We start from the raw sequence: 20,608 nt of genomic DNA, 5'->3' as shown, positions 1-20,608 counted from the left end.
AGCAAAATTGACTGTGATAAATTCCCCCCTTCTCCGATAAATATTATAGAAAATTGTTGGCATTTTATACGACTATATAGCACACAATGAATAGAGCTGTTTTACTATTTCACGCTTATCTTTCATACGATTGGCGTTGCTGAACTTATTTCTTCGACAACCGAGAGCAGAATCTATCCACTAATGCCGTTTCAGAGATAACCAGCTTAAAAATAAAGTATAGCAAACAAAAACGGAAAATTTTGGGGAGTGCAAACGGACTGGTTATCTAGGATGGGGTCAAAAAGAAAATATCAATAGCACACTTGACATGGACAGCAAATCTTGCATAGCATCCAGCCGAAATGTTCTCAGTAAAAAGTTGAATTGGTTTAAAATGAAGGATGATTTCATGGGTCGGTTTTGTTATCTCCTCCAGCAGAGGTAGCGAACCCCCACTTACATAACACACGTCAATAAAAAAAACATAATTATGTGTTACTATAGCGAAGTGCGCTTGGAGGTTGCGAAGAAAATAAACCTACTCAGCTTGGGAATGGCATAGACCAAAAAATCCACAAAGTGTTAATGAATGGTGTAAATATTGACTCCATTGAAATATTGAGTATGGTTCAACCTTTACCAAATAAAATTTGGTGTATATTTTTTATTCATGTGGGACTCTAGTGATAGTTTACGCTTCAATTTGACAAGCTAGAGCAAAAATGTTCATAGAAATTGCTTTAATCAACTAGTATTGCAATGAAAAAACACTTGCATAACTTGTCGATTAATTATATTGTTAATGCCCGCTGAGTACTAGAAAACTTCGAATGGTAGCTGAATACTGGACGTGAATTAAAGTGTCTAGAAACCAAGAAATTGGCTTAAATTATGCAACTGCTGTGATCCCAACATTCGTGTTGATTAAAAACATCACAATACATTTGTTATTGGCCTCTTAAACTTATTCAGCACCTCAGCTTACCATAAATTCTTTTTGATTTTCGAAAGTTTCTCTTTCGTCAGCCATGATTTCATTTTCCTCTTTCAGTTTCTCACACTCATTGATCAGCTCTACCAAACTGGGCTGTGAAACTCTGGTTTCCTTACTTTCATCTGAAGTCTTGATTCCCACAGGATCTAAATCTCTCGCTGACTCTGAAACGATACAACATGTTTGTTTTCACAGATTATGGTGCCACCCAAGACAAGTATAGATCAGACAGAATTGAGTCATGAATAGAAGTTTCCTTTAAAATAATTCCGGAAGTTCAATTGCTAATAGAGATGCTATGACTCAGCAGCAATAATCAGTCTGCCCAAATATATTTTTGAGACATTTTAGCCCCTCAGAATGGTTTATAAATACAGACAGACGATCAGTCCCGTAATGAATAAATTTTCGTTTGCAAAATTAAAATTCAGCATTGCATGCTGGTTGCTGCCTCACATCGCTGAGGGAGTTTTAGCATTTCAAAATTTAAGGAGCGGAATACTAGCGGTTATTGTTACTGAACGATTATTTCAATATCATTGCTATAGTTAGTCCCAAGTTGCAACGCTATCGAACGTTTCAAAGGTCAAAATTTAATTTTAAAACAAGCTAATTTTGATGTTAATTTGTATGTATAGAGTTATTCGAAAGTTTGCGTGGGTTGCAACTTTATAGGATTAAATATATAATCAGTTTCAGACATTCGTTCAAAACAATATTAACTCTTTACCTGTTAAAATGTTTTTTATGGTGGATAAAACTGTGGGTTCTTCCAAAAGAGCTTCTTTATTGGTTGGCTTTGATTGATTTTTAGCCGGTGGGGGAAGCTTTGAATCAACCGGCCTCTTTCGAATGTTTGAAGAAATCATGTCCTCTTCAACGGGAGCAGTCAACACAACCTAAATACACACAGACACTGTTAGAAGATTGAAAAAGAACGACCTAATGTAAATTGGGCATAAGATAAGCTCGAAAACAAGCTGTAACTGTTAAACGTAAACTTGGCTTCAGAGACAAAGAGAAAAAAGAGATTGGGTTAAAATATTGCTTAAGCTCTTGAGTTTAAGAAAACTTTATGCAATGGTAAGCAAACTGGGCCTGCAATAAAAAGACGCTGGTTCGAATACCGTATTGGGCACTGCTTATCACAGTAGTTGCGCCAGCTGATGAGAGAGAGAGAGAGAGAGAGAGAGAGAGAGAGAGAGAGATAGAGAGTTAATTCCTCTGAGTATAAATAAACATCAAAATATAACACATGACAAAATTTCCTAAATTTAGAGTTCAAGATCAGAAAGCGTCAAGTCATCATTGCATTACACATGAAGCCATTGAAAACTCAGAGACGACAGTTTACGGACCCGACTGGATCACTGAGCACTGTCTTTAACTCTTCTTTACAATTGGATATGACTGTTCAAAACAAAAATTCTATATTGAAAGATAATAGACGAAATTCTCAATTTATTTGATGGAATTTTCAATTTTTGACATAATTTTTTACCCATTTAGGAGACCCCGGCGATAGCATATTGAATCAGTCTGCGATGTCTTTTTGATAACTTAAAAAAATCCGAGAAAAGTGTACACAAAGTAGCAAACAGGAGAAGATTGTTTTTGTTAATTCATAATTCGATAAAGTGTAGTCGTCTCTCATCTCGTGCACAAGACTGAAAAGCGAAAAACTACAAATCTCATTACAGTTTGATGATAACACATTGTTGTCGATAAAAAGATTAAGTAATTTGGCACCTCTGTATCTCAGTGATTTCCTTTCGAACTTTCGTTTACACTTTGGTATTTTCAAAAACCATTTCAATGATCTTCTTGTTGAAGAGTTTGATCGGGATTCAAAAGAATATAACTCATTAAGATATGCATCAGTGTGCATTTGATTTACTGATTTTATTACAAACGCATGAAGTTCGTAAATCTGCAATTCGTGAGCTCGTATTTCTCAAAAAAAAACGAGTTACATTTTCTGTGTATTTCTAAAACAAAATGAGTCTGAGATTTTTTCTGCAATAGAACTAAGGTTGAAGGGCAGTAAAGCTTACACATCTTTACATCAGCACACCATATTGGATGATTGGTTTGATATTTGATGCATAAAACTGGAGTACGACACTTTTTGGTACATAATGCCTTAATTCTGACACTACATTGCTAACCGAAAACCTATTGACATTAGAAGCACTGTTTCCGATTTTAATGTTCATTTGACAACTTTTTTCAGGATTAAGAGACAATTTGTTGGCGTTGATCAATTTTTCTACATTGACCAAATCCTTTTACGTTGATTCAAAATCACTATTGTCTGCTGTTAAGTTGGTATCATCTGCGAATAGAGAAGTTCTGAAGACTAGGCACACGTCTGGAAGGTCATTTATGTATATCAAAAAAACAGTGGGTCAAGAATCGAGCTTTGTGGAACACCACAATTTAATTTCAGCCAGCTGGAGTTGCAATTATTGAATGAAACACATCGCTGTCTTTCGGATAAGTAATCACTAATCCATATCAGGCAAACTCCTCTTAAACCATATTGTTCAAGCTTTTGTAATAGGATTTGGTGTTCTATCGTGTCAAAGACCTTTCTTAAGTAAAAAAAAAAATGGGGCTACCTGACAATTGCGACTCTCACGAACTGTTTCTGTTAATTCGTCAATGGCATCAATAGTGCTATGTTTCTTTCGAAAACCAAATTGATTAGGATGACAGATAATGAAAGTTTCAAAGTAAGTATAAATTCGATTATACATAACGTGTTCAAAAACTTTACTCCACACAATGAGAAGCGAAATTGGTCGCTAGTTATGCATCTCGTTTTTAGCGCTTGCCTTGTGCAGAGGTACAATTTAAGCTTGTTTTAGAATACTTGGAAATTTACCGTCTTTAAAAGATTTATTCAAGAGATGAACTAGATGTTTGCAAATAAAGAAACGTGTTTTCTAATCAAAATCGTACTAATATCATCAACTCCCACACCAGATTTTTCTTTGAAATCCTCAATTATTTGCACAATTTCGTTGCAATTTGTTTCATAAAACCACATACTCTGCAAATTAATAACTTGAGGATAAACAAAAACCTCAATTGGGATGTCTTCTTTTAGTTTTTGTTCTATACTTACAAAAAAGTGTTGAGCTCGTTTGCCGTATCTAGATTATCATCAATTCTTCTACCATCTTTTATTAGGTAATGAACGTTAGAATTTTTGTTAGTAACTCCCTTAAGCTCTTTTAGAAATTTATAAACTTAATTTGAGTCTCGGATGCATTTTGAGAACTTTCGCTCATAGTAACATTTCTTTTGGGCTTTGATTGTTTTCTCCACTTTGGTTCGTAGTGCTTTAAATTTCTAGAACTTTCTCTTGTTCTGAGGGTCCATTTTCCATGATTTGTGTGATTGGTTTCTATAGCAAATCAAAATTATTAAATCTTTATCAAACCAATTAGGTTTTCTAGTTTTATTCCCACTTAACCTCCGATAAGGTGCAAAAAATGCTAATACTTCTTAAAAAGTATTTTCAAATCTGTCGAAAGCACAGTTTATACTTTCCGTTTTCTGGTATCTTTTTGTAGCTAATGATTTGAAAAGGTGATTTAGAGATTTTAAAAAACTGGTGTCACGAAAATCAATTTCTGATGAACAACTTTTGCTATTCTTCTGAAATTTTAACACAATAGGAATGTGATCGCAATATTTTCGATCCTCCATTTCAAAAGTTTTCTGAATCCTTCAGATCTTTAAGAAAAAATGATTCAAACAAGTCAAGGTATCTCTGCTGATGCGAGTTGGTTCACGACATTAAAGTTAAAAACAATTCGCTTGGATAGTCGATAGATATGATGTAGTCAGCAGATTTTTATCTAACACGTTGATGTTGAAATCTCAACAAACGATTATTCAGTCATAACTTTCATTGATGTTTTCCAATGTTTTATTGAGCTCACAAATGAAATTCTGTTTGTTAATTCTGGGGGATTATAAACCACTGACAGAGCAATCTTTAACTCTCCGAATTTCAAGTGAGCCCAAAGACTTTCAGTCAGTGTGCAATTCAGCTCTTCAATCAAGTTCACCTCATCATTTATTTGGATCATAATACCTCCACCCCTACCACTTCTTGATTTTGACAAGCAAGTATTGTAATTTGTTACTTTGAATAAAGTCGGAGCATCGTTAACCGTTAGCCAAGACTCTGTTAAACATATGACGGAAGACGGAGACTCAAAACAAGATATCAGTGCCTCTAATTCTTCATGATGTTTTTTAATGGATCTAGTATTCAAGTTTAAAATTTGGAAGTGATTTGATGCAGATCTAATTTTAGTCGCTTTATTTAATCTATTGGGTGAACTCTTATGTTCCAGACTCTTCAGAGCAGTCTTCGCTCCGAAACGGTTGTTCCTCAATATCACAAGAATTATCTCTTTAGCATTCGGTGAATTACTTATGAGACCCAAAACAAAATCTAGCATTTCGTCTTTATCTGCTCTGCTGCTTTTTAGTTCCTCGATTAGATTGGTGTAATCGCTGTTTTCAAAATTGTCACGCATACGCTTTAGGGAAGGCATTTTAGTCGATAAAGGTGTAGCAGCTGCAAAATTTGGTTTTTTGGTTAGCTTTGGAACAGGCGTTTTGAAAAAGATTTCAATGACTTCCATCGAACCCGCTGTTGTGTATCATTGGCTTTGCGTTTGTTGTAGATTCTTTGGATACTTGAACATGTGTTCAATTTTACTGGCGACCGGTTGCAATTCAATATCTTGATTACAATTCAGTTCAAGATATCGCTTCATCCCATGTGACTCGATCTGAGCAAGTGGTGCCGAATTCTTAGTACTGACATTTATTTGTTTTGCTTGAGCTTCCTCTTTCAATGACTTGTCGTACTTGCTCGATCGCTCGAGAATAAAAACCGGTTTTCCATTATTTGGATTCCTATAATTCCGTAACAAACCCTTCCTCGTCCAGATTCTTTCCTTTTGGTCAAAATAGACAAACTTCGCGATAAATGGTGGTGGATTGAATGGCAATCCTCTGACCAACGGATGGCACGCTTTTAAACCGCGCGGCTCAATGTTGACATTCAACACGTTTTGGATAATATCAATAACATCTGAGAGGTAGGTTCTATTTGAACTAAACGGCAGATTGCGAACAAATAGGCAATCTTTTGATTGATATCTTTTGAGTTGATTAAGTTTAATCTTCATCCGTGCCACCTCAGATTCCAATTCGGCAATCCGTGTATTTTTTGCAAAATTTTCCTCGATTAGGGTTTTCAAAATTTCCTTGCATGGTTCATCAAGGTTCTCAATCTCAAGCAATTTTTTCATCAGATCTCCCATGCCTCGCTGGCTCATCTCTAGAACTATTTAATAAGTTTATCACAGCAATTATCCCCCAAAACAGACCCAAAAATTATTTAGAAGGAGGCACTTGAATGCAAAACGATTCTGACGTTCTGAGGAGAGAGAGTTCAAAAGTATTTCTGATTCAATGCATTTTTAAACACTATACTTGAGTTAAAATACACGAATAGCATGGAAAGATAATGCAAAACGAATAGATTCTGCTTTCATGTATAGAAATAGAATTGGGTTTAAATGTGCTAGCTATGGTTCTACAGGGCATTCGAGATAATTGTTAAAATCAAACAAGATTTGAATTTCAAACGCGTTTCAAATAAAGGTTGGAGTTAACTATGTTTTTTTTTGTCATAAGCCAAAATCCTCACAGCCAAAATGCTATAGCGATCAATATCTGATCTTGAAAAGTATTATCCATTTTATCCTATTTCTTTTGAAGTTAACGCAAACCGCTCTAACAAAAATTCGAGAAAAAAATTAACACGCAAAAAACTTGGCATAAAAAGGAAACAAACTATTACAATAATTGCTTCAAATTTCGTTACAATAATCACTTCAAACTAAAAATTCTGACCTGTTCAATAGTAGCTACAGTTTGTTCCAACTTGTTGTTCACTTCTTTCAGCTGAGCATTCTCTTTCTGAAGAGCAAAAATTTCAGACTCTCTGCCTCTTATTGGATCATCATACGATACCGAAGTTACCCTCTGGGTCGGCTTTATGTCTCTGTTGCTTTTCTGGGCAGCAGTTTCCAACTTCAATTCCAGAATTTCCTTGTCCTGTAAATCATAGTTTACGATCATCATGAATTTCAGAAAATATTGAAAAAATTTGTTCAACTGCTATATCACATCTCTTGTCTTCTTTATGGAACTTGTTCAGTCATGTAATGGTATCTATTGTATTACATGCGCACAGTCAATTATTTGTTGCCCGGGTTTGAAAAATACTGCGGAGAAAAGCGCTGAACTTGCGCTGAAGTTCAAAAACTCAGCGCTTTGGCTATTTTCAGCGCTCATCGCCGCTTTTCACCGTAAAGATGCCGACCCTTCGACCCGATCAACCTCAAAGACTAATGAAATAGTTAATGTCATTTGAAGCACAAGAAAATGAACATAATGTTGTAAAAATAGTCTTTAAAAGATGAAGGTTTTTTTTTTAAATTCTGGAAAACAAGTTGTCAATTTAAATACCTTCTCTTTATTGACAGAATTCAGCCGAATGATTTCAGCTTTCAAATCGACAAACTGTTCCTTCAGCCGTTCATTGTCAGCTCTTACAAGTGACATCTGAGCCGGAACCTCTAATTGTAGTTCCTGATTTGACCTCGTTTGAACTTTCAGATCTTTAACTTCGGTTTTGAGAGCTTCATTTTCCATTTTCAATTTGTCCGTTTTCTGCAGAAGTAAGTCGACGTCTCCCGATTTGGCCGTCTGAAAATGAAACGATTATCAACATAAAAACCCGTAGTCACAAAGTTGATCAACATTTCATTCTGGAAATCTCTTAAAATCAAGAAATAGACTATCCTGAAAAGTGTTTGCTAAAGTCTTGAACTAAACTTTTGCTTCTACTTTTGAAAAAGCAATCGTTATGAGTACACAATTTTCACCCAGTCGCGCTTCTAAATTTCTAGTATGATTCCGAAACTGTCTTTGTATTACACCTGCGGTTCAACTTATGAGTTTTCTAATTCAATTTTGATTTTTTAACTCTACTTTCTACTAGACATGCAAACCATCAAAACCTTCAAAAAGCCCTACGTTAGCTAAAAATTTTGCTCGCTTAGAGAATATTAATTATAATCCTAGTGATCTTGAAAACAGCGGTTTGGACAAAAAAAATAGCCATTTATCTTCTTTCGCTCTTGTTTGTTCAGCAGCCACAACAAACTGCAGCATGTGCGACATTTCTTTTTTTAAAATCATTTCAAAGTTAAAAAGATTTAAAAATACACTTCTCCAATACTCCTCTTTGAGTGCTAAAAAGTAGAACATCTAAATAATGGTGTTTTGAATAGATGAAGGTGGTTATTAGTTGCATTAATAACTATATAAGCAATAGTAAAGCTGATAAAACAGTCTTTCGTCAGTTTTATATTCATCGTGATCGTCAACTTTCAGATCTTTAACTTCGGTTTTGAGAGCTTCATTTTCCATTTTCAATTTGTCCGTTTTCTGCAGAAGTAATTCGACGTCTCCCGATTTGGCCGTCTGAAAATGAAACGATAATCAACATAAAAACCCGTATTCACAAAGTTGATCAACATTTCATTCTGGAAATCTCTTAAAATCAAGAAATAGACTATCCTGAAAAGTGTTTGCTAAAGTCTTGAACTAAACTTTTGCTTCTACTTTTGAAAAAGCAATCGTTATGAGTACACAATTTTCACCCAGTCGCGCTTCTAAATTTCTAGTATGATTCCGAAACTGTCTTTGTATTACTCCTGCGGTTCAACTTATGAGTTTTCTAATTCAATTTTGATTTTTTAACTCTACTTTCTACTAGACATGCAAACCATCAAAACCTTCAAAAAGCCCTACGTTAGCTAAAAATTTTGCTCGCTTAGAGAATATTAATTATAATCCTAGTGATCTTGAAAACAGCGGTTTGAACAAAAAAAATAGCCATTTATCTTCTTTCGCTCTTGTTTGTTCAGCAGCCACAACAAACTGCAGCATGTGCGACATTTCTTTTTTTAAAATCATTTCAAAGTTAAAAAGATTTAAAAATACACTTCTCCAATACTCCTCTTTGAGTGCTAAAAAGTAGAACATCTAAATAATGGTGTTTTGAATAGATGAAGGTGGTTATTAGTTGCATTAATAACTATATAAGCAATAGTAAAGCTGATAAAACAGTCTTTCGTCAGTTTTATATTCATCGTGATCGTCAACTCGTCAACTGTATTCAACAACGTGTTAAGGCCACGTTCAAAGGCAAAAGCACTTCAGAATGCCTTGGCAAATCTAGTTAACTTTGTTAGCAGGTCTTAGTCTAAGTCACCAATTTAAACTAATCCGTTCAAAAAACCGAATTTGTTAGGCTAAGCGATCAGTTTTGAGCCATTTTGGAAGTTATTCTTAGTGGGAAATCGGTCTTTGTATTTCTCAGAAATAATACGTATGTTGCATTTAGAACGGAAAATCTAAGCGAAAGTTTTGATATAATACGCACAAAAATTTTCTATCTAATGATATAATTTATTCATTTCAATTTACTCGGTAACATCCTCCGGCCCGGAAGAAAATGTTGGGAGGATTGGTACAAGCTTAACGAGCGGGCGGACGAGCGATCCGGACGACGTGCGTAAGACGGCGGAGCGGGCGACGCTGTCGGAGCCGTACCGAAGTTCTTCAATCCGAGCAGTTGGATCGTAACCCCTAGGGTTGCTTTCTTCAACGATCCAAACTAAATCACCGACCTTGAGGTGCTGCTCGGCAGGCGTCTGCCACTTAGATCTACGGTTCAGCGCAGGTACATACTCCTTCAGCCAACGTGCCCAAATTGCATTGGCGTATGACTGTGCACGGGCGTATTGCTTACGATGATCGAACTCGTCGGCGCCAACGAAAGTCGGAATTCTGGTTGCTTGGTTACCGAGTAGAAAATAGTTAGGTGTTATTGCGCCTAGGTCGGACGGATCGGCGCTTACGGGCGTTAAGGGACGTGAGTTTAGTGCGTATTCGACCAGACAAAAAGTAGTGTTCAAAACCTCATCTGTGAGGCGACGCGCACCGAGGATAGTGTACAGTACTCTTTTAAAACTACGAACTAACCTCTCCCAGATGCCACCTTGGCGTGGCGCACTGGGTGGATTGAACCTCCACTTAATGCCCTTATTGGCAAGTTCGGCAGCGATGTTAAGCGTATTCCATTTTTCCACACATTCACGGAGCCCTTTCTCCGCTCCAATGAAATTCGTACCGTTATCCGACCAAATCATAGCAGGAGTACCCCGACGGGAGACGAACCGCTCAACTCCCATTACACAGGAACTGGTGTCCATGGACGGGACAACTTCAACATGGACAGCACGAGTAGTGAGACAAGTGAAGAGAAATCCCCACCTCTTCTCGGTAGTCCGACGAACTGTGACGTAGAATGGGCCGAAGTAATCAACCCCGGTGCTGGTAAAGGGAGGAGACTGGTATGCGAGTCTCTCCTTTGGGAGGTCTGCCATGATAGGTTGAATGGTTGCTGCACGGAACTTTCTACACAAGACGCAGTTTGATTTGATGGAACGCAGTGTGGAACGTAGTTTTAGGATGGCATAACGTTCTTGTACCTTTGACCTTAAGAAATCGATGCCCTGATGATAGTTCTTCAAATGAGTATGCCGCAGAAACAGTTTAACAAAAGTATGACGCGCATCCAGCACGATAGGATGCTTAGTGTCAAAGTCAATTTCCACTAGCCGTCAGAGTCGACCAGAGGAACGGATGAGACCATGAGGTCCAATAAACGGAGTAAACAGAGCAATGCGGCTGCTCTTCTTAACGGATTTGTTGTCAAGAAGATCCTTTCTTTCAGTATTAAAGGACTCTCCTTTACTGGAGTATTGGAGATGACGCTCGGCTTCGTCAAGCCGAACAGGGTCGGCTAAGCTGCCGCCTACGGTACGGTAACTTTCATGAGATGGTAAAAGACGGAGCACATATGCGGTGACACGAAGTAATTTTTGATAAGAACTGAACTTATCAGACGGGATCAGATTAATGCTTTGTACCTATGGGGAATTGGTTACAGATGCGGCTAAAGATGAGATGGAGTCATCAACTTGTTCCTTGGTTACAACGCCGAGCTTGATGTTATCAACGACGTCAGTATTTGGTACAAAAGGGAATTGCTTAGTTCTCAAGAAGTCCGGACCCCTCACCCAGCTACTTGATTGCAAAACTTCAGCGGACATACCACGCTTGCCAGCATCTGCCGGATTATCACAAGTGGCGACGTGGTTCCATTGGTCAACGCTGGTGTTCACCAAGATTTCACTAACCCGATTTGCAATGAAGATGGGGTGTTTGTTTGTTAGTTTATCCACTGCAAGACGATTGTACTATCTGTCCACATAAAGACTTTGTCCACATTAACCGTTAATGCTCGACAGATTTCCCTTTTTAAACGGGCAGCGAGGAGAGCGGCTTGTAATTCCAACTTAGGAACTGTCATTACCTTCATAGGTGCAACACGGGCCTTGCCCAAGACAAACGCCAGCTCTGTTATAATCGCCCCGGAGGTGCAAGTTACTTGAGCCCTAAGAAATCCTACTGCACTGAATACGTCTTGCGAGCAATCACCAAACATGTGGAGTTCAAGATGTTGGGATGGTCCTGAGAAGTAACTTCTCGGTATAGTGATCTCAGCTAACCGCGGCAGTTCAACACACCAGGCGAGGAATCTGTCAACTGTGTCTTTAGGTAACTCGCCATCCCAACTTTGTCCATTGACACGCCAAATGTCTTTCAAGATTAACCGAGCACCAACAGTGAACGGTGCGACAAGACCAATTGGGTCGTAGACCTTTGACACAAGACTTAGGACCAAGCGCTGTGTTAAGCTTTTCGTGATGGTGCTGTTAGTACCCCTGCTCACAACCAGAGTATCGTTGTTGTGATCCCACATAAGCCCAAGCACGTGCATTGGTTCCTCCTTTGATGAAACGATGACCTTCGGTTCAGTAGATTGAGCAGACCTATCAATTTGGTCAGCCAGATCTGGTACATTGCTTACAAACTTAGTAAGCTTGAACCCACCTAGATGGAGAAGATGTATTAATTCCTTCGACCCAATGAGGGCCCTCTCGGGGGATTCCATTGAGTCCAAGTAATCGTCCATGTAGAAGTTCTCAAGGACGGCTTTCGCAGCTTCTGGGTACTCCTTAGCATTATCGCGTGCCGTGCGCTGAAGTTCGTAGTTGGCGAAGGTGGGCGAATCCTTTGCCCCAAAGATGTGGCGCGTATACTGGTGTACCACAACATTTGATGTGGGGTCCTCCCGCCACAAAAAGCGCAATGATGGTTGATCACATGGTAACACTCCAACTTGGAGGAACATTCCCTCGATGTCGGCGGATACGGCAAATGGATGTTGTCTGAACCGTAGGAGTACATAGATTAGATTTTGCAGTAAGTCAGGTCCGGTGAGTAATGACTTATTAAGAGATGCGCCATGGAATTTAGCTGCTCCGTTTAGTACCCTACGGACCTTGCCCGGCTTGTTCGGGTTAACAACCGGATGTTGTGGTAGGTACCACTCTCTTTCCGAGCGACTTTCCACCTTATGAGCATCTTTGACCCTTACTACGTAGCCTTTGTCTAAGTCCTCTTTGATGGTATTCGAGTACTTTTCCCTTAAAGTCTGGTCTTTCGCAAGCCGCTTTTCCAAAGACTTTAATTGAACAAGCGATGAGAAATAATTGTTGGGCAGTTCGATGTTATCTTCAGCCCATAGCATTCCGACATCGTACCTTTTTCCTTTATGCACGGTGGTGTTTTCAAGAATTTCATGCGCACGTGCATCCGAGGCGGATCGTGGGTCTACTTGCTTAAGTGCGCCGTACGACTCCATGTCGTACCAAGATTTCACTTGACTAGCGAGTTCAAAATCCTGCTTCATATTAGCTTTGAAACAAGTCGAGACTAAACCTGAAGACGACGGTAGAGGGCCGCTTAGAACCCAACCTATGGGCAAGCGAACAGCGTAGGGCGAGGACTTCTCGTCGGCTGCGAAGTACTCTAACGGGCGGATGGCATGATACACATCCTGTCCAAGTATCATCTCGATGTTTCCATAGCAATATGTAACTGGGTCTAGAACTGGTAGGTGCGGGTATGTTTCCTGAAGTGCTTTAATGTTAATGACATCGGCGCCTACATTCAAATTTTCCTTTACGTAAGGGCTGACTTTAAATGGTTCAAATGCTTGGTTGTCGCGTGGTGTTACAATTAGTTCAACTAACTTAGTGTCTACAACCTCCTCGGTATTTATACCCTTGACTGTTAGTTTCGATGCTGTACCGTGCAAACCAAGTCTGTTTGCTAGATCATTGGACACCCAAGAGTTACTGCAAGCGGTATCGCACAAAACTAAAGCCGTGGTATCTTTACCAGAAGAGCTCTTCAACTGTAATTCAGTCACCTGAAGGAGGCCTTTCACATTACTCACAGATGACAAAGTAGTGGTCTTACTCGATGATTGGACACTAGAAAGTTTACTTTGATTTGCGCCAGCATTAGAATTACTATTGTTGTTGTTTGAAGGGGATTTTGATGGATAAACCCTCTCAGCTCCATGAAGAAGTGTATAATGGGAGTTGTTGCAACCGTCCTTCCTGCATTTTCTAGGATTTGGGCATCGCCTGAACATATGCTTTTCTCTCAAACATGAGAAACACAGTTTTGCTTCCGCCACTACCTTTGCTCGCTGAGTGGGAGACTTTTCTTTAAATACCCTACACTCCCAGATGCGATGATTGCCTTTACACACAATGCAGCGAGGTGTTGCAGGCGTTGCCGATTTTCAGGCTGGTCTCTGAGTGCCCTTAGTTTGCGTATTAGCAGCAAAGGTTCTCGAGGCAACTTTGGTCTTTAATACTGAGTTGGTGTTATCTTCAGTTCTTGCCTTTGATGAAGTTTGTTTCATTAAATCATGTGCCTCGGCCTTCTCCTTCAACCACTCGTTGAAGTCAAGGAGTGTTGGCTTAACCCAATGTTTCTTCACTGTAAAGAGTGACCAAGACTCTTTTAGATTGGGCGGCAATTTTTGCACAGCCGTGTTGAGAAGTGAGGCGCTTTTAAGGTCTGCGTCATATGAAAGTGATTTAAAGACCCCAACAGGACTTGAAATTGTTGCAGAATAGTTTATGATGTTATCACTATTGTGCATCTTTAATGGAGGAAAATAGCTGAGTTTTTCTAAATGTGCACTGACTACTGCCTGTGGTTGGCCAAATTTACGTTCGAGTGTCCTAAGTGCATCCTTATACATTACACCACAGTATGCGAACTCAGCGATGGCGGTTTTAGCTTTTCCAGTTACAAGAGTTTTTAAGTATGTTAACTTGACATCATCAGTCAAGGACTGTGCGTCTATTGCGCTTTTAAATTGTCCGAACCATTCGTGCCACTGCAGGGGATCACCATTGTACTGTGACAACTTCCACTCGGGCAGTGGATCGCTCTTCTTACTAGTAATTGCGTCCGCCAACTGCTTTATCAAATCCGCAGAGTCCAAAGAAGGAGCCGAAGGTGTGGGATGCGGCGGGCCACCCCAACAAAACGGGTTCGGAACGGTAGCTCCATACGTTGGCGGAATAATCGGAGTGACAAAGGTGGGGGCGGTACCTGTGGAAGAACTAAATGGATTCGCTTGCATAAAGTCTGATGTTACGAAATTTTGAGCGCCTGCTGCTGCTTGTACATGAGAGGCGCGGAGCGATGTAGTGATATGAGGGTTGATTAACGGGGCCGGTTGCGCGTTGTATAAGTTTGCAGATGTACGTACAAGTGGTACTGCATTAGATGGGACTGCTGCCGGAAAACGCCAGACATTTGGATCCGGGGGAGCAGGAGGTGCGTGGGTTATAGGGACAAAATTTTGGGGCTGAAAACTCTTTTGTGGGGGTGGTGGTTGAATTAATTGAGGTACAAACAAGTTTGCGGAGGAAAAGAATGGTGCAGGCGGAGAATGGGGTAACAGATTGACATTATTCGCCACGGGGTTAGTGGCGTGTAGTGGGAGTGCTTGTGGCGGCGAAGGAGGAAAGCGGAATGCCGGTGAGATTAACGGGAAATGCGGTGGTTCGGGGCTTAGGACGGGGGATGGAGGGGCTGGTACATTTATGTGTGCCTGTTGCGGATTAAGTGCTAGCGGAGCATTAACGATTTTATTTAAAGGTGGTGAACGCGGAGGGCTGACTAAATTCAACTATCCCGGCATACTCGACCTGCGCGGGAATTGATGATCTAACTGTAAACCATCGAAGTGCATTGTTGCTTGAGACAGTTGTCGGGCTGTGTTTGGGGCGTTTAGTTGAGTTGGCATACCAAAGTTTACTGGGGGTGATGGAGGCGTATATTGAGGCTGTTGCTGCTCTTGCATGATGTTGTTTGCAACATGTGCATCATTGGTTACATTGGTTCTACTACTTGGTTCTTGCGGCTCATGGACAGGGAGGTTGATGTTGGCCTCAACTTGACCATGTGTATTGAAATTGGAGTGTGAGTTTGGAAGTTGAGTTGAAGAAGGTCGTTGAACAATTGCTTGTTTGAATTGGGCGATTGAACCAGAAAAGTGCAAACTCGGTTCGTTTGCAACATCTGCCATGTTCCCGGCCGGTGACGAATTCACCCAATCTTGAACAAGTTTCTTGCTCTTGACTGAACTTCTTTCCGTAAAGAGCCCACTCATTTTGCCTGTACCAGGCCCGTCTGCTGATGATTTTGTCATCAACTCAATTTCTTCAAGGGCTGCAGCAGCTACTTCCTTGCGATGATCCTCCTCAAGCTGCTCAATTTCCAATTCGCGCAATTTCGTTTGTTTTTCAATTTCAAGACGCTGTCTAGCAATGCGAAGCTTTGCCTCATGTTGTTTCTCAAGTTCCTCCTTTTTGAGTCTTGATAGTTCTAAGTCTCGTTGACGGTGACTTGATCTTTTTGAGGAAGTCATATGTGAACCTGATCTTGAATGGTGAGAGGTATACAGCTCTGCTGCCTCTTTGTCATGGACCGAATTGATATACCCTCGAGCAGCAGCAATGAACTCATCAGTTTTCTTTGTTACAGTCTCTAACCATTTTTCAAGGTTCTCACAGGCGGCATCTGGATCTTCAGTCTTTTGTGCCAGATCAAAGAGCTCTTCATTCTTATCAACTACTCTAGTAAAAGCATCCTTGCACTTAACAATCAGACGTTCGATCTTAACTTTCCTGTCTTGCTTATCAACATCATTGTTAATTTCACCATAGATGTTATAAAGTTCAGCCTCTAATTATGCCCTCGCACTATAAAGTTTGTTAAATTTGTCCTGCAAGGTTGTCATGATCTTATCAAAACAGGAAACACAGGTTTAATTTAGTACTACTATAAAGTACACAGACAAGCAACAGCACAACACAGATGGGTTATACCGAACCCTAGTGTGACGGTTTGCCTAGCAAACCGCCAGAGAGCAAAGATGTTCGTCGAGTACAATAGTACCCGGCCAAAGAAAGAAAGAACGGTGCGCACGAAGCGCGAAAAGGGGGCAGAACGGGAGACGGGACGGACCGGAAGAGACGCCGAACGAGTAACGCACGACGCAACGGGAAACCGGACGAACAAACGGGAGCGTCCGGCAAAAAGCGCGCAACGAAGTGGGAAAATGGCACGAGCGGGGCGGAAACGTCGGGCGGATGGCGCGCGACGAAACGGGAAAACAGCACGGGTGGGGCGGAAACGTCGGGCGGATGGCGCGCGACGAAACGGGAAAACGGTACGGAGGAGAAGGGAACGTCGAGCGGGTAGCGCGCGACGGGACGGGAAGCCGGGATAGCACGGGAGGGAGACGGTAAACCACAAGCGAGGAGGCGGGAAGATCAATGCTAGCAGACCACATCAACAAACTCAACCAAACAAGCTAGCCGTTACTCCAGAATAAACTTAAGTCACACCCTAGAAAGAAGGAGAGGAGCTACAGCCAGGTAAACTATCACAAAACATTATGGGGCTTTATCAACGGCATCAAAACATCAAACATGAAACAATTTAGGGCAACGATGTAGTATAACCAAAAGTCGAAAAGGTCAGGAATTTTACCAGCCGTAACTCCAGAACAAACTTAAGTCACCCCTTAGCAAACCACCATACCCAGACAACAAAGGTGCATACTACCAAAATTAATAAAGCTACAACAAATTGCTAGCAAACAAGTGTGGTGAAAGTCACGAAACAAACCAGCCGTAACTCCAGAATGAACTTAAGTCACACCCTAGCAAGGAACGAGACTACACAACAAACCAGCATACTAGCAGAGAGAAATTTTACTACAGCAGAAACTCAACATACTACATCATACAACAGATAAACTGGGAATAGAAAGAAACACGGCAACACGGAAACAAAGGGATGGAAACGGAAAAACGAAACCAGATAACCTGTGAAAACGGACGGTAGTAAAAAACTCAAAAATGGGGAGAGCGAAATGTTTAGTAAAGCGCTATTGGAGAGAACCAACCACAAACTAACCCGTAACTCGTGAGTAAACTAAGTCACACCGCCAGTCAGCGGGTAGACTCCCACAACAACGCAAGACTAGGTGACATTCAGGTTATCGAAGGCTTGAGTGAGTTCCGCCTCCTCGAACGCATGACGGGTGCGAAGCGTTTTACGACGGCGCTTAGAAAGTTTTTTCGATCGTGAGCGTGTTATCAAGGACCGGAGGTTGTTCTTATGAGCTAAGACTATAGTGAGTGTTTTCAGCTCAAGCGCAGGCCTTTGGTGTAATGCTCTGTACTCTTTAAGTAAACTAGGATCTTTCTGTTTACGTCTAGACACAATGTCTTTCAGTAAATGGATGATAACTAGAGTACTACGCTTGAGCTGATTGTAAATATCAGGAGTTCCCTCTCTGGGGCAATACACTATAGCTTCTATGCGCTCCTGATACTTTTCAAGCACTTCAATAAGCTGCGAAGGTGTTAAAGGCTTATTGTTGTTACTGCGATGACGGGACAATGAATTGTTCACCACATCATGCCATATAACTAGCCTCTTTTTATCACGGAAGAAGTGACTCAATTGAAATTGCGCGGTTTTTCGGACTTTCAAAGCGTTAGGATTAAAACTCAGACCCAGTAATGCGTAAATTCCTTTTATATAATGGTCTTGTAACGCTTGAGGCAAGGTTTTTATGGCGTGATGCAGTGAACTTGCAGCTAATATAAAAACCATATAATGTTTTTACCACATAACTGATGTGAGCTTTGCTCAAACTCCGAAACTTGATTTTTAATGCGCAATTTTCACGACTTTCCAAGAATAAGCGCTTATTTGAGGAAAAAAATCAGTTACCTGATCTTCTTTTTTTGTGAAGTTTGAAAAACATCTATCTAACTACTATATAAGTAAGCTAGAATATCGGATAGATTTTTTCCCCATTTTTTCAAATCTGGTCAATTTTTTCGAACTTTTTTCTTGCTTCACGTGATTTGTTTTCGTATAAGACTTTACCCGTTCCAATAACTATGATTTAGCCCAATTTGGCCAATTCCAAAAATTGAACCAAAAATTTTCAAATTCGATGTTTTTTCAAGGAAAAAATATATGAAGGTGGGTTAGCGGTGACCGGTGAACTCAAAAAAAATTTGTTATATGGGATAGGAAATGGGTTCTGGGGGGTTACCTAGATTTGCCGGATTCTATAACCAATTTAGAGCATCAGAAAAAAAGAGTGAGTTCAGTTGAGTCTTACAGTTTTTTTCAGAGTTCTCCAAAGACCGGAAGCCCAGGAGTCTCTAGCCAGCCAATGGGGTCACATGGTGCCCATGCATCGCGTCAAGGTGCTGTTTGTGAGCTAGGATGTATTCTCAACGCCTGACTCAATCGCTGTCCACTCGCCCAAGCACCGACATTTTTCTTACTTCCCTCTTGGCAACTCTTTAATAACTTCAACTGATTTTCTGCAGAATGCCTGTACGTTAATTATGAAAACTATACAGCAGGACAGAACTCAATTCGTGTAAGACCGCGTTTGATAACTTTTGCACTAAAATTTTCCCAATTCCAATACGGAGAAAGGAAATGGAAGGCTGTGATTTCTCTCAAGGGATACAATTTTGCAATTGGCTCGGAGGCGACACAGCGTACGGATTGGGAACATTGATCATGATAAAACTACGTGACGAATTCCCGGACAATTTTCTCTCTTCATACTCTTTTACGCCATCGGCAGAGGTCAGCAAAATCCTTTAAAGATGTTCACGTTCTGTTGTTCAATACAATGATTTCTGTGTTAAATCGCAAAAAGTAGCGGTCACAATCACTAGTAGCTGAAAATTCATCTAGATCACTCCCGTAATTAAACTACACTCAAAATAGATCACTTATTCTGTCTACGATTTCGCCAACTGTCTACGTATATGGAAGCTCTTGTACGAATTCCCGAATGTGTTGAATTGGATTTTTCTCGAATTGGTTGAAATCAGCATGTAGCATTTGATACGTAACACAATTTTACCCTACTTAATAAGTTTATCACAAAAATTAGGCTAAATATTCTGTCGAAATAGCGCTTTTGCTTCAAACGAAAGGTGGCTCAGTAAGGAGCGGCACCAGAAATAAAGCTGATAAAACAGTCTTTCGTCAGTTTTAAATTCATCGTGATCGTCAACTCGTCAACTGTATTCAACAACGTGTTAAGGCCACGTTCAAAGGCAAAAGCGCTTCAGAATGCCTTGGCAAATCTAGTTAACTTTGTTAGCAGGTCTTAGTCTAGGTCACCAATTTAAACTAATCCGTTCAAAAAACCGAATTTGTTAGGCTAAGCGATCAGTTTTGAGCCATTTTGGAAGTTATTCTTAGTGGGAAATCGGTCTTTGTATTTCTCAGAAATAATACGTATGTTGCATTTAGAACGGAAAATCTAAGCGAAAGTTTTGATATAATACGCACAAAAATTCTCTATCTAATGATATAATTTATTCATTTCAATTTACTCGGTAACAAATAGCCTGGATAAATGTTTTGAGAAAAGAAAATTGGTGTCTTTCCTATTACTGAATTTGGTTTTTGTTGTAGGATTAGGTAGAATATTTTTCAACATATCCACCTCGATTCTCGCAAAACTTAATAAATTCTCCCCGTTTCCTTAAACCACTTTTTAGCGGTAAACAACCAAAGCACGTCCACTCAAGAATGATTTTGCAAATGGGTATATACATCCCCAGACGACTTTTTTTACTCCGAGATAACGAAAAGAACCAAAATTGTTCTTACAGATTCAGTGAGTTTGACACTAGTTTCACGCATGGCTTCTTTGGCCATTTTCAATTCGGCCTTCAGTTGTGAATTCTCGACTGTCAGTTCAGCAGATGACAATGAGGGACCACTGTTCGCTGCTGCAGTTGAGACCTCGTCGACCCTGGGAGCACTTGTAGCCGAGGAGACTTGCTGATCAGCGGGTCCGCCCTGAGAAAAAAATCACGTCTGCAATTTACGCAAGTTGTACATAATGGCTTGGCACTGTTTCTATTTCAATTTCTGAAGACGAATTTTTCGAAT

The 20,608-nt window shown here is 40.2% G+C and overlaps 1 protein-coding gene across 2 annotated transcripts in view; it reads right to left on the bottom strand.

Moving 5' to 3' along the window:
• LOC142349565 (uncharacterized) overlaps window positions 1-20,608 on the bottom strand; it is a 511,473-nt gene that overhangs the window by 296,148 nt on the left and 194,717 nt on the right. For both annotated transcript variants that reach the window (XM_075401206.1, XM_075401207.1), the window contains exons 38-42: window positions 20,324-20,515; window positions 7,544-7,783; window positions 6,926-7,129; window positions 1,707-1,875; window positions 968-1,140 (exon numbers count right to left, since the gene is read on the bottom strand). In XM_075401206.1, the coding sequence (XP_075257321.1) occupies window positions 968-1,140; window positions 1,707-1,875; window positions 6,926-7,129; window positions 7,544-7,783; window positions 20,324-20,515 (978 nt within the window). The remainder of the gene's footprint in view (window positions 1-967; window positions 1,141-1,706; window positions 1,876-6,925; window positions 7,130-7,543; window positions 7,784-20,323; window positions 20,516-20,608) is intronic.

This window comes from Convolutriloba macropyga, chromosome 11 (assembly GCF_964194025.1).
Source record: "Convolutriloba macropyga chromosome 11, txConMacr16.3, whole genome shotgun sequence".
Classification (NCBI taxonomy): Eukaryota; Metazoa; Xenacoelomorpha; order Acoela; family Convolutidae; genus Convolutriloba; species Convolutriloba macropyga.
The sequence above is the reverse complement of the archived record's forward strand: the minus strand, read 5'-3'. Positions and strand labels throughout refer to the sequence as shown.